The sequence below is a fragment of the Ostrea edulis genome, chromosome 4 (assembly GCF_947568905.1).
Source record: "Ostrea edulis chromosome 4, xbOstEdul1.1, whole genome shotgun sequence".
Lineage (NCBI taxonomy): Eukaryota > Metazoa > Mollusca > Bivalvia > Ostreida > Ostreidae > Ostrea > Ostrea edulis.
In genome coordinates, this window is record NC_079167.1 from 27,551,373 (window position 1) to 27,578,251 (window position 26,879).

At 34.1% G+C, this 26,879-nt stretch overlaps 2 protein-coding genes across 4 annotated transcripts in view; one reads left to right on the plus strand and one right to left on the minus strand.

Annotated features, from left to right (window-relative positions):
• The window catches only part of LOC125668937 (meiosis inhibitor protein 1-like), a 26,127-nt gene extending 21,515 nt beyond the window's left edge, over positions 1–4,612 (plus strand). Inside the window, exons 24-28 of the mRNA XM_048903373.2 lie at positions 2,170–2,415; positions 3,045–3,126; positions 3,974–4,083; positions 4,214–4,354; positions 4,484–4,612. Coding sequence (XP_048759330.2) covers positions 2,170–2,415; positions 3,045–3,126; positions 3,974–4,083; positions 4,214–4,354; positions 4,484–4,552 — 648 coding nt within the window. The 3' untranslated portion in view covers positions 4,553–4,612. The remainder of the gene's footprint in view (positions 1–2,169; positions 2,416–3,044; positions 3,127–3,973; positions 4,084–4,213; positions 4,355–4,483) is intronic.
• Positions 4,613–4,619: 7 nt separating this feature from the next.
• Positions 4,620–25,879, minus strand: LOC125672424 (protein transport protein Sec24A-like). Of its 3 annotated transcripts, none has more exons than XM_048908674.2 (23): positions 25,580–25,879; positions 24,619–25,140; positions 24,306–24,398; positions 21,381–21,473; positions 18,243–19,126; positions 17,786–18,013; positions 16,982–17,091; positions 15,936–16,038; positions 15,169–15,295; positions 14,031–14,140; positions 11,421–11,487; positions 11,172–11,336; positions 10,559–10,716; positions 10,316–10,417; positions 10,062–10,185; positions 9,697–9,855; positions 9,421–9,594; positions 8,190–8,300; positions 7,378–7,556; positions 6,720–6,857; positions 6,277–6,474; positions 6,035–6,138; positions 4,620–5,897 (listed from the first exon to the last, which is right to left on the minus strand). In XM_048908674.2, exons 1-23 carry the CDS (start codon positions 25,668–25,670, stop codon positions 5,783–5,785), a joined length of 4,155 nt encoding a protein of 1,384 aa, XP_048764631.2. In that variant the 5' UTR covers positions 25,671–25,879; the 3' UTR covers positions 4,620–5,782. The 3 variants fall into 3 exon arrangements, with proteins under 3 accessions (XP_048764631.2, XP_048764633.2, XP_048764632.2); XM_048908676.2 differs by lacking the exon at positions 25,580–25,879 and adding an exon at positions 25,248–25,387; XM_048908675.2 differs by lacking the exon at positions 24,306–24,398.
• Positions 25,880–26,879: the final 1,000 nt, after the last annotated feature.

Sequence of the window (26,879 nt, forward strand, 5' to 3'; positions counted from 1 at the left end):
AGTTGCACTTGTTTCTAATCTAATTCAGTGCTTAGTTTTGATATTTCATCTCTCTTTCAGTTGCACTTGTTTCTGATCTAATTCAGTGCTTAGTTTTGATATTTCATCTCTCTTTCAGTTGCACTTGTTTCTAATCTAATTCAGTGCTTAGTTTTGATATTCTATCTCTCTTTCAGTTGCACTTGTTTCTAATCTAATTCAGTACTTAGTTTTCATATTCTATCTTTCTTTCAGTTGCACTTGTTTCTAATCGAATTCAGTGCTTAGTTTTGATATTTCATCTCTCTTTCAGTTGCACTTGTTTCTAAACTAATTCAGTGCTTAGTTTTCATATTTCATCTCTCTTTCAGTTGCACTTGTTTCTAATCTAATTCAGTACTTAGTTTTCATATTTCATCTCTCTTTCAGTTGCACTTGTTTCTAATCTAATTCAGTACTTGGTTTTGATATTTCATCTCTCTTTCATTTGCACTTGTTTCTAATCTAATTCAGTACTTAGTTTTCATATTCTATCTTTCTTTCAGTTGCACTTGTTTCTAATCTAATTCAGTGCTTAGTTTTGATATTCTATCTCTCTTTTAGTTGCACTTGTTTCTAATCTAATTCAGTACTTAGTTTTCATATTCTATCTTTCTTTCAGTTGCACTTGTTTCTAATCTAATTCAGTGCTTAGTTTTGATATTTCATCTCTCTTTCAGTTGCACTTGTTTCTAATCTAATTCAGTGCTTAGTTTTCATATTTCATCTCTCTTTCAGTTGCACTTGTTTCTAATCTAATTCAGTACTTAGTTTTGATATTTCATCTCTCTTTCAGTTGCACTTGTTTCTAATCTAATTCAGTACTTGGTTTTGATATTTCATCTCTCTTTCATTTGCACTTGTTTCTAATCTAATTCAGTACTTAGTTTTCATATTCTATCTTTCTTTCAGTTGCACTTGTTTCTAATCTAATTCAGTGCTTAGTTTTGATATTTCATCTCTCTTTCAGTTGCACTTGTTTCTAATCTAATTCAGTGCTTAGTTTTGATATTTCATCTCTCTTTCAGTTGCACTTGTTTCTAATCTAATTCAGTGCTTAGTTTTGATATTCTATCTCTCTTTTAGTTGCACTTGTTTCTAATCTAATTCAGTACTTAGTTTTCAAATTCTATCTCTCTTTCAGTTGCACTTGTTTCTAATCTAATTCAGTACTTAGTTTTCAAATTCTATCTCTCTTTCAGTTGCACTTGTTTCTAATCTAATTCAGTACTTAGTTTTCATATTCTATCTTTCTTTCAGTTGCACTTGTTTCTAATCTAATTCAGTGCTTAGTTTTGATATTTCATCTCTCTTTCAGTTGCACTTGTTTCTAATCTAATTCAGTGCTTAGTTTTGATATTCTATCTCTCTTTCAGTTGCACTTGTTTCTGATCTAATTCAGTGCTTAGTTTTGATATTTCATCTCTCTTTCAGTTACACTTGTTTCTAATCTAATTCAGTACTTAGTTTTCATATTCTATCTTTCTTTCAGTTGCACTTGTTTCTAATCTAATTCAGTGCTTAGTTTTGATATTTCATCTCTCTTTCAGTTGCACTTGTTTCTAATCTAATTCAGTACTTAGTTTTGATATTTCATCTCTCTTTCAGTTGCACTTGTTTCTAATCTAATTCAGTGCTTAGTTTTGATATTCTATCTCTCTTTTAGTTGCACTTGTTTCTAATCTAATTCAGTACTTAGTTTTCATATTCTATCTCTCTTTCAGTTGCACTTGTTTCTAATCTAATTCAGTACTTAGTTTTCATATTCTATCTTTCTTTCAGTTGCACTTGTTTCTAATCTAATTCAGTGCTTAGTTTTGATATTTCATCTCTCTTTCAGTTGCACTTGTTTCTAATCTAATTCAGTGCTTAGTTTTCATATTTCATCTCTCTTTCAGTTGCACTTGTTTCTAATCTAATTCAGTACTTAGTTTTCATATTTCATCTCTCTTTCAGTTGCACTTGTTTCTAATCTAATTCAGTACTTGGTTTTGATATTTCATCTCTCTTTCATTTGCACTTGTTTCTAATCTAATTCAGTACTTAGTTTTCATATTCTATCTTTCTTTCAGTTGCACTTGTTTCTAATCTAATTCAGTGCTTAGTTTTGATATTTCATCTCTCTTTTGTTACACTCGTTTCTCTTTGCAGGCAACACCACCTTCATTTGTAAAGATGAAGGTAACATTGTTTCCCTTGGAAAAGAGGCTGAAGGCCAGTTCTCCCATCATGCAGCAGTGTTACCTTCAGTTTTTGGCTACTTCCTTCCAGTATAAATTTGTCAGTAGTGTCATCAAATACACTACTGTAGGAAGATGCACCTCTGATTTCAATTGCCCTCTGGTATCTGCAGACATCACCTGCCTGTTTTGTTACCTACAACAGTTTATGGTGCAGGTGTGTACATGTACTACAACCATGATGAAATTGAGCTTTAAGGTGGCTCAGTGCACCTTGATGAACTCTATCAAGTCAGCACAAAATGATTTAATCATGAAAGATATGATATGTAATAAGTACATATGTAGAAAAAGAAAATACAATTATGGAGAAAAAATACGATTTTCAAAAATGTATTTCAATAAATAACACAGAAGACACTGGCGGATTTGAACTCGGAATCTGTGGGTCAATGACCCGATACCTTATCCACTGAACTACGTAGATATACAACAAATCGATCGATACAAGTAATTTCACAAAACATTTGAATCGCCATATTGTGATTTAGTGTCCTAAAATGTGTATATCTTGATGTTATGAGCTACCTTAAGTTTATCTTACAATCCTATTCATTGAAGTCTAGGTTGTTTGTATTATGGGGAGCATGAAAGCATGACGTAATTTCTGCATAATCAAGTTTACTAGTCAAAGTTATTTATTTATATGTTTGTGTGTGTATGTGTATAGATTTGTATGTCAAGTTGAAAGGTCATCTTTGCGTCATACAATAAACAAGCATCATAGAAATGTAATGGATAAAACATTTGTAAATGCAAATGATTGATGTTAAAATAACTTTACAGGAATGTGTGAAGACTAAACAAGTTGCTCTCTACTGTCTCCAAGCATTGGTGGCTTATCTCTCCACAGTTGATCTCGAATTGTGTAAGTAATTAAGTAATGGTTAAGTTGGTCCAGACATGACCATCATTATGCCCCCATTCAAAACACAGAAGATACTCTGCTCAAAATCTTGAGAACCCTTTGCTTGACAGACATCTAACTTAGTACATCCTAAGGAGTAGATGACCTGTATTAATTTTAAGGTTACATGGTAAATCTACTCTGGACATAGGAAGTTATTGTCTGCTCAATATTGTTCCATGGGGATCCGGGTTAGAATAGGTCCTCAGTACCCCTTGCTTGTCATAAGAGGCAACTAAATGGGGGTGGTCCTTTGGATGAGACCGCAAAAACCGAGGCCATAAGCGCTGAGCATAGGCCTAAATTTTGCAGTCCTTCACCGGCAATGGTGATGTCTCCATATGAGTGAAATATTCTAGAGAGGGACGTTAAACAACATTCAGTCAATCAATCTGCTCAATATCTAAGAACCCTTTGTTTGACGGGCATCAAACTTGGTACACTAGACTACATAAGGAGTAAAATTACCCTTATTAAATTTGGGTTCACATGGTCAAAGGCCAAGGGTCAAACTGAATGAAATATATTGTCTCTTAAATTTTAAGAATCATTTGCTTCATTAACACCAACTTGATACACTAGTACATCCTATGGAGTAGATAACCCCTATTGATTAAGTGGTCCAAGGGTCAATCTACTCAGAACAGAGAAAATCAATATCTTGAATAGTTTTGGCACTACTATCAATTAAATGATGCATATGTATAACCCTTTCCAATTTTTGCACAGGGGGGGGGGGGGGGGGGGGGGGGGGTGTGCACGTTTTAGAAACATTTTTATATTGCATTACACTTACTTGTTTACCCAGATCATGAACTACTCACTCATCCATGGAATACAGCTATGTTGGAAGTCATGGTTCAGATGACAGAAGATGATGCAATGTCTATATCTACAACCTTTGACATGCTAAATTTTGTGAGTGCAGATGACTTGATATCCAATCTTTCATTTCGAAACTGCAATTGCTCTCTATTATGCCTTGTACATCTGAAATTTTCACCTTGTAGAACCTAAATCAACCAGGTAAAAATCTCTACAATTTCAGATTTTATGTGAAAAAGTTGGTAGAAGAATCTTGACAGAATCATTGGAATTGATGATGACTTTGACTCTGTTCTTAAAGGAGCAGAAAGCAAAATCTCTTGTGAACCTGCTTCACGATCAATGTATTCATCTTATTGAAAAGGTATAGATATCAACTTGGTCCACTTCCTAAAGAAGTACAAAATCATTAAATTCTCTTTTCTTAAAAATATAAATGACAAAGCATTTCTCATTTTCTCTACATGACCTTGGGAATACTGTTTATATTCAGTTTCTGCAAGTTGTTCCTATCCAGTACAAGCAACAGATCAATGCTGCAATTGAAACAGAGAATGCATAAACGAAGATGGAATCAACCTCGATTTGTGTTGTCAAATATGGAAGAATAAAGCATCTAAACAATTAAAAACTTTTAAAAACATTTTATTCGGGTTTCATATTAGATTTACTCTCTCCTAAAAAATTACATGACACTCATTGCATTTTCGTATACAGGTTACTTATTTACAATGTTGAGAAAGAGATCTCCGCCAATCATAAAAGCAAATGGACCATCAACAATGTGGGGTAATCGATACACATGAAAAAGCACCAATGATACACTCTCAACACTCCTTTTTACACGAGCCTTACAGATCAGCTTCCATTAATGGCACTGTATCATCTCATTAGATTCAGTGTATGCTTTGTCCTACCAGTTGCTTGGTAAAATCCATCGCTATGTATTTTGAAATAAAAGCAGTCATGAAATCTATAGAATTTGAGATACTCAAAAACGTTCAATGTACACAAGTTTAGAAAGAAGAGTATTCAGTGAACTGCAGCATTCTTTATAACTATACAGAGCTTAAACAGGAATAACTTCAAAACACATGCATACATAAGCAATGAAAGAAATTTCTTTCACTTGGACAAGTGTCATGAATTTACTTGATTTTTTACATATTCTGATCAATAAATACTACTATATAAACAATATCTAGGGTTATGTCCAAACTGAAGATAGCAATGCTATGAACAGCAACTGAATTTTTGCATGGAATGAAGTTTTCAACAAGCACTTATTTTTCTTGCACATTACAAGACTAGATACATCCAAGAATAAGTATTGTACTTTTACTGTGTGCATTTTCACTTTACCTTGTCTTAGCTGGAAACAACCTGCAACTCGCTACATCAAACATTCAACCTTAATGGACGACAACAACTAAACTACATAGATTTCTTACCAGTTGAAAGACAAACTGCATCAACAAAATTTTATACTCGCCATACTTTCCTTTTATTTTTCAGTGATTATTTCCAATCCAACAAAAGCTTATTCAAGCTCAAAAATACATGAATGCACATTAAAAAAAAAACTAATAAATCGATGAACAATGCATTTTTATGACAAAAAATACAGCTATTATTTATACCATCACAGTTATACTACTTGGTAGTGGTATAGTACATGACCTTTGACACAGGAAGTAAATAGTCACATGTACACTTAAGTGTTACTTCTGTGTGTAATTTTTAATCACATCAACACGACACATTTTGGCTGAATGTCCTCTGTGGGTAAACATCAACTCTTAATCTGTTTCAATATATGTTGCAAAAACTCGTACTGTGACATGGACGATTCTGTTCTGTCCTCAACCATGCGTTCAAAGAACTGTAGACGTCTTTTACTGTCATCTCTGAAGAAGTTGAAATTAATAAATATATTGCAACCTTGGAGAAGAATAATTTAGAATGAAAGAATTGCAGCTGGATGGTCGATATGAACAGAAGTGGAAGGATAGAAAATAGTGATTTTGCAATTACAAGTATATACCTGATAACACAGAAACAGGCCCCTCCTGGTCTGCTCTCCAACAGGTCCGTGATAAAATTTCTCATTAGGTCGGACCTTTCATTTTCTAGCTCTGGTAAGTCAATCTGCGATATAAATTGCACATTAGTTCAGTACGAATACACTAAAGAAACGTCATCTTTCGAATGAAAAAATACTGTTTAAATGTATAAATGGTTATTTTACAAAGTATTTGTGTTGTTTTGCAAAGACTTCTTCCTTACCATGCCATCCGGAATGGACATGAAGTCTGGTACATCAAACACTTCCTGTATAAAATTCTGAGGAGCAGCACTGCCAATATACAGATAAATAGTGTCCAGAGTGTCCATCAAATAGACACCTGTGCGATCAATGTTAGAAGACGACAAGTGAAGTAAAGGTGGCTGGGGCACAAGCATGTCTCCTCTCTTCTCTGTATTCTGTCAATCGTAAAAGGAAACCTCGTAAGTATATTGCAATCATTTTGTACATGTCATAACCTGTGTAACCAATTCCCAAGGTCACCAAATTCAGCATGAAAAAAAATATTACAAAGGATAAAACTTTCTTCATTACACTACCATAATCAAGACACCTATTGTTTTGTGAAGCCACAGAAATTGAACCTTACAAAACTAATAGATTCGACAGTATATCGTACATTGTAAAACCTCAGTAATCTTACATAGTTTTCGATGCCATGAAGAGGATACAGGGCAGGATAAACAGTCTTCAGCAGCTGTCCCACGGGCAAGCTCTTGAACTGCTGCATGGCAAACACGCGCTCATCAAGGGGTGTGTTGGTGCCCACTCGAAAAGCTTTCTGTAAAATATCAACAATTAAAAGTAAGACTTGGCCAACTTGACAAAGTTATATATATATAATGTATGAAAAACATAGCAGTTTTTGTAAACTTAACGATGATACATCAAAAAAATTATTTGTTACTGTGTTAAAATGTCGTGGCAACAACATTTGAAATGTAAATATATCATAGTATACGACAAGACTGAAAGTGGGGAAATTTAATCAAAAATGGAGAAGATTTATTTGCAAAGTGAAGTCGGTAACACAGACTCTGTGTCTGTTGTAAAGGGGTTAAATGATGCTAATGAAATTTGTGATGTTGATACTTGCATGTATATAAAGCAGACATTGTGACAGTAAGGTCATATTAAACAGCAGTAGAATAAATATTTCATTAACTGTTATCAACTTTAAGGAATTGGAAGTGTGAAAATTAATCTATATTACATGAGTTGCTTTAAAAAAATTCCCAACAAACCCTAAATATGTCGCTTGTCTATGCAATTTTTGAACAATTTTCGTACAAGTAACTTACAGATTTAAGAAGGGCCAGGATAAAAACTGGCAACATTCTGAGAGTGTAACTGATTGGCAGACTTCCTATCCTCTGAGCTGGAGGAATGGTGCTTCCAAATGATGCTACAGAATCCATTGCAGCATTAATCAGGGCATCCCTGGCATCAGACAAGGAGGAGGTCACACTTCTGTCCACAGCTGTTAACAAGAAATTTACATACACCTAAACCCACACATATTCAAAAAGGAGTATTCATGGGTCATTAATATCAGCATCCTCCTCCCCCAGCATTAAAAATTTAACACACATGTAGGACCTAAACTTCTTCAAACAGGGATAATTTTGCCCATGATTTTTCTTTGCCCTTTATGTCCTAAATGGCAAATTTTAAAGTGAGGAAAATCATTTTACATGTTATATGGGTGAACTCTCCCTGTACACAGCACACCTACATTAACACTATTAGAGCTGCACTATGGTATTAGTGTAAAAGTGGTTTTTCTTTTTACACTCGGAGATAACTAAAATTTGTGATAATAAATACTACAACATCTAAATCTTAATCAATAATTGGCAATAGGATTGCCAAAATGTCATCAAAATATACCGTAAATTTGGTTATTTTACATTTAATTTTTATATTATGTGTATTTTAAGCAATTTTGCATACATGTATGTTGGATTCACATAAATATTTTTCATCAATTTCTTAGAAAATACTTGTCAATTGGCAACAATCTAATGATTAACAAGACTTTTGATGAACAAAAATAAATGTATGTAGGATTCTGACTTAAGTCTGCAAACACATAAAATGGCCATTTTCTTACCCATTTTTGCCAGAAGCCCTGCTATAGCCTGCTGATCAGCTCCAGCGTAGATTTCAGACAGCTGATTTGTCACTGGTAGGCACAGAGTGTGGACTCTTATCCTACGCTCACCTACAAGGAATAAGGATATTTATCTAGGAGGCAAACACCACATGAGGCCCATAAACTATAACAGTCACCTGACTCTCAAAACACAATAAACTGATGTCAGAATACAGGGACCAGTTGCATGAAGATGATTTAAGTTAATGTCTAGTTAACACTATCAAAGTGTAAGAGTTAATGGGAAGTTAACTGTTAAAGTTAACTAACCGTCGTGCAACTGGGTTGTGTGTTGTTGCTGCAATGAAAATATCTTTCAAACTCAGAATTAAAAGAATGGCTTCAGATTTTGCAATCAACATGACCATTCCTTCACAAGTTTCTCCAATACAAAATAATGCCTTGAAAAAATATTTCTAACCCTCTAATCGGTGACCTAGATCTTGGACAAAAAGTCATAAGCAACATTGGTGCGAAATTATGCATTATAAAGTAATGGCCTAAAACAAATATTTCTAACACATTTACTTTGACTAATGGACATTAATCCAAGGCCATAATCATCGCTTATGCCATACACAAAATATCAATTCACACAGTACATGAGCCTTCGCTGTCACCTGATAAGAGTTGTGGCCTGAACCTTTTTAATGCTACAGACCTTGACCAAATGTCCTTCATTCAAATGTCAGTTCATTAGCAACTTTTGTGTGAAGTATGATTCTTCTAATGTCTCTCCATTACAAAGCTAAAGCCTGGCAAATAATTCTTATTTTACTAGTGACCTTGATCTTGACCAAATGACCTTCATTCAGGGTCACTACAGTGCATGAAGATGAGCACATTTTGGTGTCAAGTAAAAGTCTCTAATGTCTATTACTGCACTGTGACCTATACAGAGATTAAAATACTTAGAGAGTTCATCATTTTGAAGGGTTTGGTACCTCCTCTCACCTCACAAAAAGGCAATAGCCATGAAATTCATCATGTGCATTTAAAATTGGCATATTAGTATTTGAGTGTAAGTTGAAAATATTCAAATGTTAACACACCTTGCAAAGAGACTGACAAAAATAGTTCATATCCAGTTAACAAAGTATGCCCAATGGACCTAATACAGAGGTATTTAAGCAACAACATAGTACTTGATTATAAATACAGATGAATAAAACCTAGTACATGTATTTACCTTTACTAGATGTGTAAAGTAATGCTGCTTGGAAACAAACTGTATTTGTGTCAACTAAAGAATCTTCTATGGACATCTGCATTCCAAACCCAGCATCTGGGTTGACGTTGGGTAGTGACAGCAGGTCAGTGGAACGCACAAAGAAGTTTCCATGGAAAGTGTGGATGCTTAAACCTGTAATAAACATGCAGGAACCATAACCTTCATACAATATCATTTTCATATTAGGATTCAGGTATTTCTAACACAGAAAAGAACCCCCCTAGCTCACTATACCTTTGGTACATCTGATTCTCATCACCGCTTCAAATCCGACCTTTCTCGTCAGGTACCTTCTCAGATCTGCTTCATATTTCTCTGATAATGATGGATTTTTAGCTGCATGGAATGATGGGTAATGATAGACAGACCCACCAGAATATTTAGATATACAGGCTGAAAAAGAAATTTGCATTCACTACATTAATACATGCACTAGGCAAAAGGGGCAGCATGTACAGGTTTTTTTGATTAATTGTCAAAGCTTTATCTCAATACAGTCTAGTTCCAGGTCTCAGATGTAAACCATTAACATCAAAGATGAGACTGAATTAGTGAGACCTACAATATGCATTTCAGAATAATTCTATTGAACAACTTACATATACTTGCAATATCAGCGTACTGTCCATTCAACATGAACAAATCAACTGCTACTTGTTGGGCTGAGCAATCCAGTGCCAATTTCTTGTAAAAATCTATTGCTGGACCAAGATTTGCAACATTCTGAAATCATACAGTTCATCAAATGTCACAATTATCCTTCTGAACATAGACTGTAATAATCTTAAAGTATAAAGAAATAATAAATTACTGCATTGCATATATAGACAGTATAAATGGGTTTAACTCTTACCTTCCCTGACCTCAGACTGGGGTCCTCTCTGGACTGGAGAGAACCCGGTCCAGCGGTCGGCAACACTGTTTGCATGACTGTAACTCGACCCCCAACTGGGCTCTACAAAGGATAGGCAGAAGAATGAACTGATATCAATATATATCTAAGATACAAAAAAAATTTAACAAGGAAAACCATTGGCAACTATAAATCACTGTCAACATTTATTTATCATATTGAAAAATGTCACTGAAATCTTACCACGAGCTTATGTGCAGCCAGCAATGCAGCACCAAGAGCACTTCCTGTCTCAAGGTTTCCCTCAAACAAAGATGGAATTTGATTCAACAAATCCATTACCAGATCCTTGCTCTCTTGTAAATTGACTAGAAGATTATCAGGACAAGGAAGGAAAATATCTGTAAGAGAAGTGGACATATTACTGATCAATAAATCCAACACCAAGATGTTCATATTACTGATCAATAAATCCATTACCAAGATGTTCATATTACTGATCAATAAATCCATTACCAAGATGTTCATATTACTTATCAATAAATCCAACACCAAGATGTTCATATTACTGATCAATAAATCCATTACCAAGATGTTCATATTACTTATCAATAAATCCAACACCAAGATGTTCATATTACTGATCAATAAATCCATTACCAAGATGTTCATATTACTGATCAATAAATCCATTACCAAGATGTTCATATTACTTATCAATAAATCCAACACCAAGATGTTCATATCTGTGATGAATTGTCATGAAGTGACTAAGATATTGTTTAAAATTGCAGTTACACTTTATATACTGCAGATATTCAATAATAAATCAATTTATCATTCAGGTAAAACATACCGTCTATATCTGATACTGTTAACATCTGTGGTTGGGAAAGTCCCTCTGCAAGGTTAAAGAAGTGTAATGCCTTATCATACGCAAGAAAGCCAATCTGGGTCCGGGAGTCTCCTGGCAACTTGTCCATTTCCTCCAGCAACAGCTGACAGAAAATACTCAGGTACCCTGTAATAAACATCATAGTTTAAATTTCCATGGAAGATGTCTTATAAGACTACGTAAGTATATTAAAGTACATTCATTATTTACCAGTTTCCACAGCATTAAAGGAGACGTCCAGAAGAAAGAGATAGACTGATGGCTGGGGAGGACGCAGCTGAAAAAGATAAATAATTCCGATCAAAAGTGACCAATTATTGAAGCAAAAATCTCAACAGAAAGTCAACAATCAATCTTCAAGTATTGCATATTACATGTCACCCACCAGCCCCAAGTCAAATCGTTCACATAATTTTCTGCATGAATAATCTTAGTTTTAACAATATTTTATTCAGAAATTGATATTCATGTTTACAAACTATGCATTAGAAAATTGAGAAACAAAAAAGGCTTATATTAATCTTGCTCTCGAATAATCTTACATAAACATAGTTCCACCCTCCTGTGACATCATAAGATTTCCCAAAGGCAATGATTTATCAAGATTTATGTTTGATAGTAACATAAATTTTGTTGGAGTCTTTTTCAATAGTTAGTGTAAAAAATCTTGTTAACCATAAAATATTTCAAAAGTGCAAGTTATACATGAATAATCAATTACATTTCAAAATATTGAATCCAAGAGCAATAACTCTGTTTTCATAGAATCCTTTATCAAGTCCAGTATGTGATAGATTTTCTTTATTTTTCACAAACATTTTGTATATTTTTTTAATGAATACTATCATATCATTTTAACCAGTTCTTGTGAAATTTTGATAATGCTGTTTAAGGAAAATTGCAATTTTCTGATGTGTGCTAATTGATAAACGTTTTATTAATATCGCAACATATTCATTTTATCATTATTTGTTACTAAGATGTATTATTTGAAGAATCAACAATCAAATATAAAATTGAACCTATAATTCTAGAAGGGTAGAATTACCTTAAAAGTTAATATATAATAATAAAAAAAAAAAAGAGTAGAAAAAAATTTATTTTCTAATTTTGTCAGAAAGACTAAGTTTTGTGGATCTCACATAATATTTTTAAAAAATACTAAGAACTAGACAGCGCACAAATATTTAAAGATGTTCAGTCAATCATGAACTTAATTCTTACAATTTATGTTCAAATAAATCAATTGTGACAAATGTGAAACTTGATCTGTATCTACTCATTAGGTACAATTAACCACATATCAAATTTCAGATTGAAACTTGATCTGTATCTACTCATTAGGTACAATTAACCACATATTAAATTTCAGATTCTAAATCAAAAACATAGTGGAAAAAAATACAGAAAACTATAATCAGCACAAAGTCTCATAAATCTCGCAAAAATCAGTAAACTGTGACGAAAACTTTAACTTACATTACTTAAATTTCAGCTTCCTAAATTAAAGCACAATGAAAAAAAGTCTGGGAAAACTCAGCTGTGACTGAATGACAAATATACACGGAGAGTTTGAGTGCAAACTAGTAGTCCCATTTGACTTTGTCGTTAGGAGACTATTAGTCAATATAATCAAAATAGAATCCTAACCCGAATTAAATTATTATGAAATAATAATCCAAATCAGTATTTTATCCTGTACCTACATGTAAATAAGCCTTTGAAAAACACCTCATCAGAATGTTGTCAAACATACATATATCAACCTATTATCTGATATAAAAGGATATGGTGTGCATTTACACCATGAGCACAAGCTATATCATAAATATAAACTGTCAATGGTGAAAAAATCCCTGTCTGTGCACTCTTGTCTAGGAATATTGTCACCAGTATACAGTGTATGCCATTAGCTAGCTTAAGGTGGTGCAGTACAATCAAAGAATGTTTGTCATACCCATTCATGCTATTCATTTTACTTTCTTCCTTAAAATATTACAACAGGTCTTTAATTAATCATGCAAAAAAACAAACTTGCCCTACATGATCCAGAGCTGACAATATTATGAAATGGAAAATAGTAAGGCGGGTGTACTTTTATGAATAAAGATATAATCTGAGCAATTTTAGGCATATTTCAAATCCAAATTTAATGAATTTAGACATACTAATTGTTATGCATTTTACAACTGCAGAAGGTCAAATATATCTTTTATTGATTTTATTTTCTAAAACTTGTGTATAAAACCTTGTTACATTAGTATATTATATAATTTTACAGTTACTGTGTCACTTATTATGGCAAGTTTTTTAATGTCATTTTCCCCGCCGTGAAAAATGTTGAAGTTTATCAAACAGATTGTACACTTATCATACAAACTCCCCCTTTCTGACTTTGAAACGAATAGATATTTACAGTGTACTTGCATGTTGTTCTTTGAATTACTGGCTCTATTAGGTTTTCTTCTTTGGGGGAGTATTGTTGTTATTTCCATCAACACATGCCTTACGCTTAGTAGCAGCTGCCATATTGTTTATTTCAAAGCATTAAAATGATCGAGATTTTGTATATATATAGACTATGCAAACAAACATAGTAACGACTATGGCTTGTTTCTTATAAAAGTAAAAAACCAATGACGGACAGCTCTAAAAATTTCGAAATGTCAAATAAGCAAAAATCGGAAGATACATGTATATAGTGAAATCATAAGGCGTATTTTCGGCCCTAAAATTGTAAGCCTTACGCCAAAATAGTGAGGGTTGGCAGCTCTACATTTACAGTAGTAGAACATGTTGATGTATATTAGGAATAGTTACCATGTAATCCGATGGCGCTATGAATTCTATGGTTGATGATTTAATCTCAGGTCTTCTCTGAGGTTCGCCGTAAGTTTTAGTGACCGGATCATAAGAAAACTCATCTGGTACTGAAAGCAAGGAGGTATTCAAATTATAATGAGTCCTGTAATAGTCTGTAGCTTCATTGCCCCTCTATTTTGACATGGCATTCAAAAGGTAATGGTACTAAGCAGAAATAGTTGCACAGAATGAAATTTTTTTCAATGCACTAAGCAAAGATCCATCTTTGGACCTTACAATTAAGATACAAGTGTGCTACTGACTGAGCTATTCAGGCTTACAAGCATCAGAGCGATTTAAGTACTATAAAATCCTATTCTGGATTTGTTTTAAATATATAAATCCTAAACAGAAATCCATTGAAATCTTTCCTTTTGGGTAATTCACTGTAACAGTTATTTTTTTCAGTACATGTACTTTGTATTACACATGCATTGTATACATTCCTTTTATTAACAAATCACAAAACAATCCAACAATAAAGTACACCACAAGGTTACATGATATGCCTGTCTGGAATTACATGTACATGATGGATATCTATGTTCAAGATCCATCAGCACACCAGGTTTGATAGAACTAAGCCTTTCAGTGTGCAACATACATGTATATCCGAACACATTTTGATTATGTATAGCCATAGAATTCCAAAATGAAGCCACAGTGGCCTACTTTTGTGTCACAACATGATTTGTCCAAGATGCATGACTGACCAAGTTTGATGGTCCTAAGACTAACAGTGCTCCAGATATGATTCAGATACAACTTGAATTTGTTGCCAAAACATTTCAAAATGAGGATACAGTGACCTACATTTGCATCAAATAACCAAGTTTGATGGTGCTAGACTTCACAGCGCTCAAGATATGATCTGGGCACAATTTGAATATATATAGCCATCAATTTCCAGATTGAAGCCACATCAAATCATTTTGGGTTTAGGGGTAACAACATCCCCCCATCAGCTGACCAGGTTTAATAGTCCTATGCTTCACAGATTATATGACCCAGACACACAGATGGATGAACAGAAAACCCATACCATACTGTCAAAAGAGAGGCATGAAATGCTGTGTTCCTAACCAATGATACTTACATTCATTAACTCTGTAACAAAGGTTACACTTCCATCGTCGCGAATCCACAAAGAAAACAAATGGATTTATGTAAGTCCTACACGAACGACAACGGACTATCACGCTGGACTGGATCACAGGAAGTTGCTAGAATGACAGAGCGTTAAGTCTTCTAAACACAAATTTATACACAATATCAAAAGGACTAAGTTTCACAATGAATCAAATTTTCTTGGATTTGGAATACAGCGTGAATAAGACATGGGGTGCAAATACAATGCAGGCAATCATGTGACTGTGACGCCATATTAAAACAAGAGAGTAAATATATTTAACTGAGTGAAAAACACTAAGACTACAGAATTACATTCAAACAAATACAGATATTTCTTGGATTATAATTTAGCTCTATATTGGTTACAGTCTATCTGTTGTAAATTCCATATCACTACAACTGTCCATGACAATATAATGTCCTAGCATTAAGCCATATCCCATTACAGTACAGGAAACCCAAAGCCACTGGTTTGCAATGGTGAAGTATAACCATCGTGTTACAGTTTTTCAGACAGCTTTGGATTTTGTATAAACCAAAAAGGACAGCATGCAATTCAGCAGACAGGTGTCCAGTACACAGGTAAAACACAAAATCATTACCTCCTCTTTGCTCTACAGGGTAGATGGCAACCAAGATTTATTGGGTAAAACAAACTCCATACAGTACATGAATATAAATGTATAATTGTAATGAACTTTGAAGTTTAATGTCACAATAAATCCTACTTACTGATAAATCTTTGAATGGGTGAATTAATATTCCCAAAGGCAGCCTGGCTTTGTTCAGTAAGCTAGAAGTCTGAGGTATGGCAGTTAGTGTGCATCGGAATACACTGAAATAAACAACAAGAAATTTACTAAAACAACACAAAGATTTAACAAACCATTAAAATAACACTAAGATTTAACAAACCACTAAATTAACACAAAGATTTAACAAACCACTAAAACAACACAAAGATTTAACAAACCACTAAAACAACACTAAGATTGAACAAACCACTAAAACAACACAAAGATTGAACAAACCACTAAAACAACACAAAGATTGAACAAACCACTAAAACAACACAAAGATTTGACAAACCACTAAAACAACACAAAGATTTGACAAACCACTAAAACAACACAAAGATTTGACAAACCACTAAAAACAACTCAAAGATTTCACAAACCACTAAAACAACACAACGATTTCACAAACCACATGTAATATGAAAGCAGAAAATTCTACTGGGAAAAGTAATGATACCCAAAATCTACAGAACTTTGAACTAATCTTGCAAAAATACATATTTACACAAGAACTTCCAGATGTACATGTACTTATAATAATGCGACTTGCATAACATTTGACAACTAACTACTTTTTGTTTTGATCAATCTCATATGACAGATGAATGAAAAAGAACATTTGCCCTTTGTTTTCTTTCACTAAATACTTGACCTCCACAATTTTATTGTTATCTGATATCAGAAGAGCATACACATGTAAAAAATAAAAAAAAAAAAATAAATAAATAAATAAAAAAAAAAAATGAAAGATTAACTTGAAGCATATCATGTAGTATAGAGAGTGAAAGTTTCATTTACAGCGTACTTCTTTAAAACTGTATTTTGTTTTTTATAGTTTGAGAATCTCCACAATTTTACTTTTGAAGGGTACCAATTACAATTTTTCTCATTGTTTTGTATATAGGCAAAATGATTAAGCATTTTAAACAAATTTAGTATCATTTGTTTACAAATTATAAAATCTTGAATATATCGACTTACTCTGCCTGACAGTTGACCTTTTTGTACTCGTTATTTAATCTTGGTTTCACCACTTCCATACCCTCCGGTGGAAGGAGGTTCTTCTCGTTCAATAAGTTCACTACTCTGTCCTGAAAAGAATCAATCAACACTCAAAATGATTAGGGTTGCAATCTTCACAATTAAAAGGACTGGTTCATGTATTTTGAAAAAAAAATTGTTTTCATTTTTGATGTTAAACATTAAAAATATAACTCATTTAATGCTGACAGCCAAAATTTTTACCTTCTAAATGCAAGGATAAGAGCAATATTCTAGCCTTAACTTGGTGTTATGTAAACAAAGACTCAAGTCTTCTTGTGTAAACAAACAAACCAGTGATTTTGTGATTTAAAGCATCTTCATTCTAATAATAATAATTAACTCTCTAAAATGAGCTTCTGTGATAATGTATAACCTTTTAAACACATTAGACAATAGATTTTATCATTAAAAGTAAAAATGAAATTTGAGTGAAAATCATGAGTCCCTTTAATATTCAAGTTTATTTATTTAAAGCATAATGTATATTGGATAATTTTGGTGCACTGGAAATGCTGAAAATTTTTGGTGGATCAGGAAAATTCATCAAAATTAGAAGTACCACAATTTCTATTCATATAAATGATATACATGCTAAATGAAATTGCAACAACAAAATTAAAGTGCTACAATTTCAAACTACTTTCTTTTCAGAAAAATCTACTCACTATGTTTGATACCAAAATTACCCAACATACAGGAAATCCATCAACATACAGATTTTCAGAGTTGGAGAGTTCTTACCTGTAATGACATAGAATTAAAACTGGCACTAAGACTGCCCGGCTGAGAGGTCATAGGGAAACCTCCTGGTGCTGCAGGAGGCATTCCTCCCTGTCCTGACCCAGCTTGGTTTGACCCAAACTGACTTGGGGGAAAGGACCCAGGCTGTGCGTTAGGTTGATAACCACCTGGCTGAGAAAACTGGGGAGGGTTTTGGCTTGGTTGCCATGTTGTAGGAGGTGATGTAGGCTAGAAAAGCACAGACACACCAGTGAGAACACTACTTAAAGTTTTCAACAGCAAGGTACTGTGTATACAACAATTAGAATTACTGTGGATATTTGTTCACTTAATAGTTCATTATGGCTTCTGTTTCTTCCTTGATTCTTATGAAAATTAACATAGAAAGACAAAAAAGTTAAACTTTAAACAATTTAAAACATCACCAAAACATTCAAAGGTAAAAATAATGACATACCATTTGTGGGTACTTTGGTCGAGATGGAGTACTGCCAATTTGCCCTGGTTGTGTCTGAGGGGGAAACCCTGCTGGAGGCATCTGAGTTGTCCCATAAGATGTTGGTGGTGCACTTGACGACACCGGTAACATACCTGGTTGCTGGTACAAACCTGGCATTGCAGGCGGTCCACCTGTTGGTGGCCCAGGTCTTGGCATAGGTGGCATCCCAGGTGGTGAGGACATGGGAGCTCTGGGTGGTGGCACACCTGCGGGACCTGACGGAGGACCTGGATTGTTGTACATTCCTCCTGCTACTGACAATGGAGGGCCACCAACTGGTGGCTGCTGACCACTTGATGATGTGGGGGGAAATGAGCCTTGCACTGGTGTAGGTAGCATACCCCTTGGAGGTTGCTGACCACCAAATGAAGATGGTGGTACATAACCACCCATAGATGCAGGAGGGATTCCCATTGGCTGTGGAGCTGAAAATGGACTTGGTGCACTGGTAGTTCTTTGGGGACCTGTTGGCTGCATATTACTTCCTGGTGCCCCTATTCCTTGTTGACCAACTCCTGCTTGAGGCTGTCTTGGTGGTTGACCAGCATATGATACAGAAGGTGCCCCCATTCTTTGGGGATTTCCCATTTGGGACATTCCATGTGGTCTTATCATTGGACCCTGGGGTCCAGGTTTGCTTTGGTAAGAAGTAAATGCACCACCTTGTTCTGCAGGGTTTGATCTGGGTGTAGAGGGAGGACCCCCAATGGCGGTTGAAGGATTCCCAGTGGTAAGTGGTGAACCCCTGTTGGGGTTTCCTTGGCTGAATGCATGATTTGCTACAGGGGGGACTTGGTTCTGTGGATTCTGTCTTGTTTCTCCTGATCCTGGGAAACTCTGATCTATTATGGAAAATATATCACACTCCCAAATTTAGTATACATACCAGTTTCTAATTTTCCTTTCATTTTAATTCTAAAACTGCAAATATTTGTACAAATCAACCAGAGGCCCATGGACCCTACTGGTCACAGGACTATCACTCAATGGAGAACTTAAATTAGAAATATTGCATGTAAACTACATGCCAAATTTCAGCTTTCTATATCAAAGCATGATGGAAAAAAAGTCAGGAAAACCAAGTTGTAAAAGAAAGGGTACAAATCAGTAGTCCCCTTTGACTCCACCAGTCCGGGATTAATAGGCATGAAACTATACTACACAAGGGACTGCTTGAATAACATTTATACCCTTGTGGTTCTTTAGAAGATTTTCAAAGAATTTTCCTATATATATTCATATGGAAAATTTATAACATCTCTTGAGACACTGCCAAGACTCTGACATTTATGGTGTGAACCAACTTGAATTTACCCTACATGAACATATTTTCATATATTTATTAGATTTATATCACCCATGTGGTTCTAGAGGAGATTTTTTGAGAATTTTCCTATATATTCCTCTGTAATATTTTGAATCCCTATTGGGACCCTGCAGTGGTTTGAGGCCATGGTGTGAACACACTGGGTTATACACTACATGATAACTCTTGCATATGAATTTGACATACAGTACCCCTGTGGTTGTTAAGATGATTTTTACAGAACTTTCCTATATATAATCTTGTAATAATAATAAATTCTTTATTTGGACAGGATGGCACAATTAGTACAAATGACTAGTTTACATTGTGGTCCTGTGTTATACTTATACTCATTGTTGACCTGCTCTGTTTCACTTCATTTGAACCCTCATTATATAAGGAAGCTTCTATGCAAGTTAGAATATTGGTTCTTGAAAAACACCCCATCTACTTATACTAACTCTTAATTATCTCCCTTTGGAAAAGGTGTGGTCCTTCATTTAATAAATTTAAATTTCCTTCCATCAAGTTTGTTTAAACTAGCCTTGTGGTTCTAGAGAAGTAAACAATTAAAAAACTTTACAGACTAATAACAGACAGACAACAGACAAATTACAATCAAAAACAGCTCAATTGAGCTGTTAGCTCAGTTGGACTACTTACGCTGCTGAACTCAAGCAAATCTTACTATGAAAATCAGCTTAGCATTTGAATAATTAGTCACCGTGGTTCTAATTATAGCATGCAAGGAATTCATGAAGAATAGTCTCACTTCCATCACACTTTGCTGAACCAAAACGATGAGAGCAGAAGCTCAACTGTTTAAGAAACTTCTGCTATGATTGTTGAACAAGTAGTTTATGTTAGTCAATATTATCAATGACTGCTAGTACTGCTATCATAATTTTGCTGGTTATTTTTGGCTTGTCGTTCATGGTTAAAATTTGTGAGTGATGCTACACATAGAGGAATTTATTACAAGACCATTGACTACTGATGTATAATACTTGTTAATGCTGTGTCTGATTTAAGTAGATTTGTATACATATCAATTTAATTCTGAAATGATTGCACAGTGTGTTACAGTTCTAAAACCATCTCTCTCATGGTCACTTCTACAAGGGTGGGATGAACACTACACATAATAAAATCAAAAATTTCTTCTTCAGATCCTTAAAGGGATTTCAAAAAGAGGAAGTTCATTGCATGTGATTTTACATAATTTGAGCATTGATTAATCAATTAATCAATGATCATTAAACATGATTAATCAATGATCATTAAACATGATTAATCAATGATCATTAAACATGATTAATCAATGATCATTAAACATGATTAATCAGCAAAACTGTACTGATACATGAAATGTCTGTATGGATCTTTCTGACAGGACTTACAGGGATTTATCAACACTTTCTGACAGGACTTACGGGGATTTATTAACACTTTCTGACAGGACTTACGGGGATTTATCAACACTTTCTGGGACTCAAACTTTTCAAACCATCAATTCAGGACTTGTCTTCACAAAATCCTACAAAAACCCCCAAGATACTACACAGTTTTCTGTGAAATTTGGCTGTGCAGTTCTTGAAATGTAAAATGTTTCAAAAGTTGGAGATGGATGCTGACAGATGGGAATAGATAACATTAGGTCTCCTGAGTGACTCAGTGAAACATTATACACAACTTTAGTTTTAAAGTTATAATGATTAAAAAAAACTTAGATGTTAAAATTATTTTTTTTTTCTCTATTGGGATTATCTTGTACCGAATCCCTTGCTTACTTTGAATGTTAGAGAAATCCCCTCCTTCTAATGCATCATACGACTGCGTCTCTATTGGAGACGGGGCTCGCGATGACTTCCTGGATGTAGGCTCTGTAAATCATAAGACCATCATCAATCACTTAAGAACATGTTACACATATATCAGATTATTTTTGTTCATTAGAGAGCTGCAAAATGAAAAGACTATAAATCTACAGAAAAAAGCACATTTCAAATATTCCAGTAGAACACAGTAGCAAACATTTTTATCATTAATTTACAAACTGTTTTTTGATGAGTATTTCATAATTATCATATTAATATTAGCATCAAAAAGTTCTTTGTACTGATAAGTTTGAAATACTGGTAATGTAAAAAAAAAATTCGAAAAGAAGACAATGTTATGGCTACTTTAAGAGGTCTACACTAGAAATGTTTAAGAACACCTAAATTTCAATACTGATTATTCAGTTTGATAATTGTGCTATGGGATATCAAAGATAATAATGTTATGCCAAAATAAAAAAAAATCGTAAAAATCTTTGAGTGGAAAATGTTAATGCGTGAAATAAATCCAATATCTTGTATATTAATGCTGAGGATCTTTTGGAAAGGTTCGATGCGATACATATTGCAATACTGAGAAACAATATGTAATATCACAATTATATTGTATTGAAAATACAATTACGTTTTCGCTTAATTTTGTGAATCAAAATAACTAGATAATTACACAAAAAAAGCTTCACCTTTTTGTTTTTTGTTTTGATTCATATCATATTGTTAACTTGAATTAATTTATTTCAAAAGACAATTGTGCTTGACTGCGTTTGTTATTTATTTTCTTTTATCCACACAAAGGCATCCACTCCCTCTGGCTTTAGATAAGCCCTATCTGTGATACAATATCTCCTGTTGTACTGAAACTCACTCTGAGCCCGAGTGAGCAACAGTGAAATTTAATTTTTCTCAAGATTAATATTCACGGATGAATCATAAATTCCTTTCTTTGTTCATATATTTGTTCGAATTTATTCTTACAAAAATTGTTTACTGCAAATCGCACCCGACTTTGATCCTTAACATTCATTGATATCAAAAGATTTTCTGACAGTTAGGCCAATTAAAATTAATTAGTAGATTATCATTCAAACTTCACAAAAAAATGGGGTGGGTGGGAGGATTTTATTTTTTATTTTTCGCCATGGTATTCTTGACCTCAAAAATGCCTTCTCTCATTGAGAAAAGGCTTTATAAATCATAATTACATGTGTATTTGGGTTTCTAAAAGGCAAAGTGAAACAAAGTACGTTTACGATACCGGACCGGACATAAAAATATCCAGAAATCGTAATTTTGAAAAATAAAAAAAAATCGGGGCGGGACGATTTTCGAGGGGTGGGCGGGAATGATAATCTACTAATTAATTTTACTTGGCCTTAGCATCATGGTGTCATCACAAATGTGTTGCTAAATCAGCTGTACTACCAGAAATTGCGAACTGTTCTACAAATGTTACACATCAGGGTTTTTTCCAAGCTAATTTTTGAAAACTGAGACCACAGTACCAGGGCTAGATATACATGTAATTATTTTTATTCACTGATCACTTGGGCAATCAACTTCAATTGATAACTGTTACTGTCCCTTTGCACCAGTAGATATGAAAATGACTGACCCAAATTCTATAATTAATCAATAATAATAATGAAACATTTTCATGATCAGGCCTAATAGTTTGTTTATTCAAACTAGTATAAACAGTGAGCTTAAAAATCATCTTAATCTTACTATTCTTATCCATGTTTTTCACTTAAAATCTAATAAAAAATAGTCGACGTCATCTTCATTTTTGTCATTTTGGAAGTGTAGTGTCACAAGATTATGAAAATCAGACAGCTCATGCTAAAAACTGTTTGGAACTCCTTCAGTGGCTAGTACCTTTGTGTGAAGTGCAGAGCAATCATCCGAGGATTGCAGATAGTATATTATATACTCCGCTAAAGACAACTCGTTCTTAGAAACATTTGTGAATTTATGAATCTGCATTGTGATACTTCATAATACAACTTAACACAAAAGAAATAAAGAAATTATTTTGCATGCTATAAAATCCTGGATGCACACACATCTAATATTTACAAGCCCGATTGCTGAGGAATTTTGATTTTTTGATAAGCATAAGTATTTAAATTAACTAGTCTCAAGTGCACATGCTCTTTACAAAGCACTTGTACAAATCTATAATTTACTGACCCCACATCATCGAATTATCAATTATTTTGAGCCCTGCGACAACTTTTGATATGTTTGCATTGGTATGACATTTAGATAGTTCATTTGTACATATTTTCAGTTATTTTATTTGTTATCTCGTTTACGAAATCTTGCTGTTAGAAAGGGTTAATAAGAACTCTTAATATATTGAATGATACAGGGCTCGCTGTATTGGTTATCACATCACTCAAAAATAGTTTAAAATACCGATTTATATCAATAATCTATATAATGATCAAGCCCTATTGTGTATTGCTAATATAAAAATCATATCCTACCAGAAAAATATGGCCAATATACCATGTATACAGCCCTACATCATAAAGATCAATATTTAATGTGATAAACATGTATATACTACATTAAAGTATTGCATTAGAATTCATTAGAAATAAATTAAGAGTATACAGAATGCACATACTTCAACAAAAGTATAAAGCCACCAAAAAAAAAAAGCAAACCTTTGTATACATTGACAATCAAATGAAAGGCAACACATAAATACTGTAAGAAATGCTGACAAATACTTCGTGAATTTCATGGACAGTTAAAGAGGGGGAGGGGAGTTACATTTTCAAAATAAAGTGAAATAACTAATTAGAACTATTAAAAAATTGGGAAATTATGCTGTTAATAAAATACCTCTCTATGTTAAGCAAGGTATACCTGAATTGTTAGGTGTTAATCCAGGAGTAAGTGACATGCCCACTTGGTGAGAATATTGACCTTGTCCATGAAAAGGTACTGGTAGACCTCCCTCTAGAAAAGTCACAAACATTGTCAGAGCTTAAAAAGCTTGCAAGGACTCCTCAGAGCATAATCAAAGTTTGGCAACACCATATCATGCATGTGCAGTTTCAAATTCTTATATTGTATACATAGCCATGCTTCTTTCTTTGTAATGCATGCATTATTGGTATAAATGAATGCAATAACTAAAATACAGTTGCAGCAAAAGATTTAATTTAGAAAATGTAACCTGTTGGTGGTGTGTCCGTTCTCTGCTGTGATGATGTTCTTTGTTCTGACACACTGCCTGGTGGTTGAGTAGATAGACTAGGAGGAATCGGGCTATTTGAATGAGAAAAGGTCTGACCAGCATTAAAAGTGTTCACTGCATTATTTGAAATTGAACCAGGCATCCCAGGAACTGGTGCAGATGAAATACCAATGGGAAAATTTCCAGATGATGAAAGAGAAGGTTGAGCCACACTAGAATTTAGAGATGAATTTGCATTTAAAGGTCTATTTGGTGGACCATTCATAAATGTCTGTGTTGGTGCCGACACATTCATCATAGGGGGTTGAAACCTATTGACAGGCAATCCCATTGGAGGTTGCATTCTCTGCATGGGTGGCATATTAACAGGAGGAGGGGTTCCATGTCCATTTAATGAAGCATTGTAACTCATCGGAGCCCTAGTACTTGGTATATTTCCCACAAAATTCATTTGAGATGTATTCATATTCTGTCCTTGCAAGTTTTTGCTCTGCATTCCACCTACAAAACAAAATTTTTACCAGATATTAAAGAAATTCAATTTTTAACAGCTTTTCTTGGCCAATATACACACGTCTGCAATTTACTAGCATATAATATGCACTTACACACTATATCTATAGCTCAAACTAACTAAGCCTATATAGTCATTAACAAATCATCAAAGATTATAGGCCTATTTATAGTTAACAAAATAAAAAATAATAATGTATTCCCGTTTCATTCAATCTCTGTATGAGTTACATTCCATCTGGGTGAAAATTGTCAAATTCTTCAATGTATAGGCTTTTTTTTTATCCTTCTTTTAAATGCCTGCAACGTGTTCTTGCGAACGTCAATTTCGATATGTCAACAACAGATCGTGTCCAAATAAGAACATACAGTTCAAACGGTATAACTAACTGATTCCCATTTCCACCTGAAATCAATATATGCTTACCAAGGTGGCCAGATGGCATCGTTTGTGCGTACGGATTTGAAGTCTGCGGTCCGTTTGGACTGCTGTTGTAACGAGAATGTTGATCCGCCATATTCCCCACTATTATTCTCAATTTCTCTTTGATTTCAGCATTTTAAAATTATAATAAATTTCAAATACTGAATTTTTTCTCTCATCTACATAAACAATCAATAGTAGGGTTAAAAACTAAGTTGTACACGTTACACCACCCTAAACTGGTATTTCGTTGAGTCTCTATCTGTTTGACGAGTCCATTTCCTGAACCGGAAGTTTGACTGTTTTAGTCATGCGCTCTGGGCTATCAAACGTGGCAAAAAGAATTATCTCCCTTTCTACACTCTTTTTTTCATTATTTGGAAGAATATTACGAAATTAAATATTCTCTAATTATCGATTTCATTTGTAGTTATAGAAATAAAGAAATAGAACCTTTAAAAAGTACACACAATTTTCTTCAGGTTAATTTTCAGCGTTAAAACATTGACCATGACCATAAATTGTCATTTCATAATGCAAATTATTGGGTGCCCCCCCCCCCCCCCCCCCCCCCCATCTCATTTAGCGATCATGCTATTTTTCTAAGTCCAAGGGCCATAACAAAGTAAAAAAAACAAACGGACAGACTTGATCTGCAACTTTTTTTTGGCAAAGCGATATACTAATTATCAAATGAATATCTGAGAACACAGGGAAAAGAAAGATGAAAAAAAAAAAAAAAAAAAAAAAAAAAGATATATTCAATGAATCAGGTCAATGCACTGTGAAATGTAGGCGATCATGAAGAAATTTAGCTGTATTGGTGTATCATTATGCTAGAAGTTTAATGAGTGTAGTTAGTACTCTTATCTACAGAAAAAAATCATGACAATTTTTTTCTATGCGGTGATCTAGAGGTAGAGCGTTCGCCCCTCATGCGGAAGGTTGGGGTTCGAACCCTGGCCGCAACAGACCTAGGTCATTAAAACAGGTTGTGACAGTTCCATCGCCAAACACTCGGCATCAGGTGTGAATGTCACGGGTCTTCGGATATGACAGCTAGGTGTGGCACGCTAAAGAACCCTCACTGCTCAATGGGCGTAACCGTAACTCCGAGCGTAAGCCTAAATTTGAAGTCCTTCACCGGTATTGGTGACGTCTCCATATGAGTGAAAAATCAACGGACCGAGACGAAATTCAAAGTTGATCTGTAACTTGGTATGGCAAAGTAATGTACCAAGTATCAAATGATTATTTGCAAGCACAAAAAAAGTCTTAAAAACTTAAAACTCATGTTATTTTT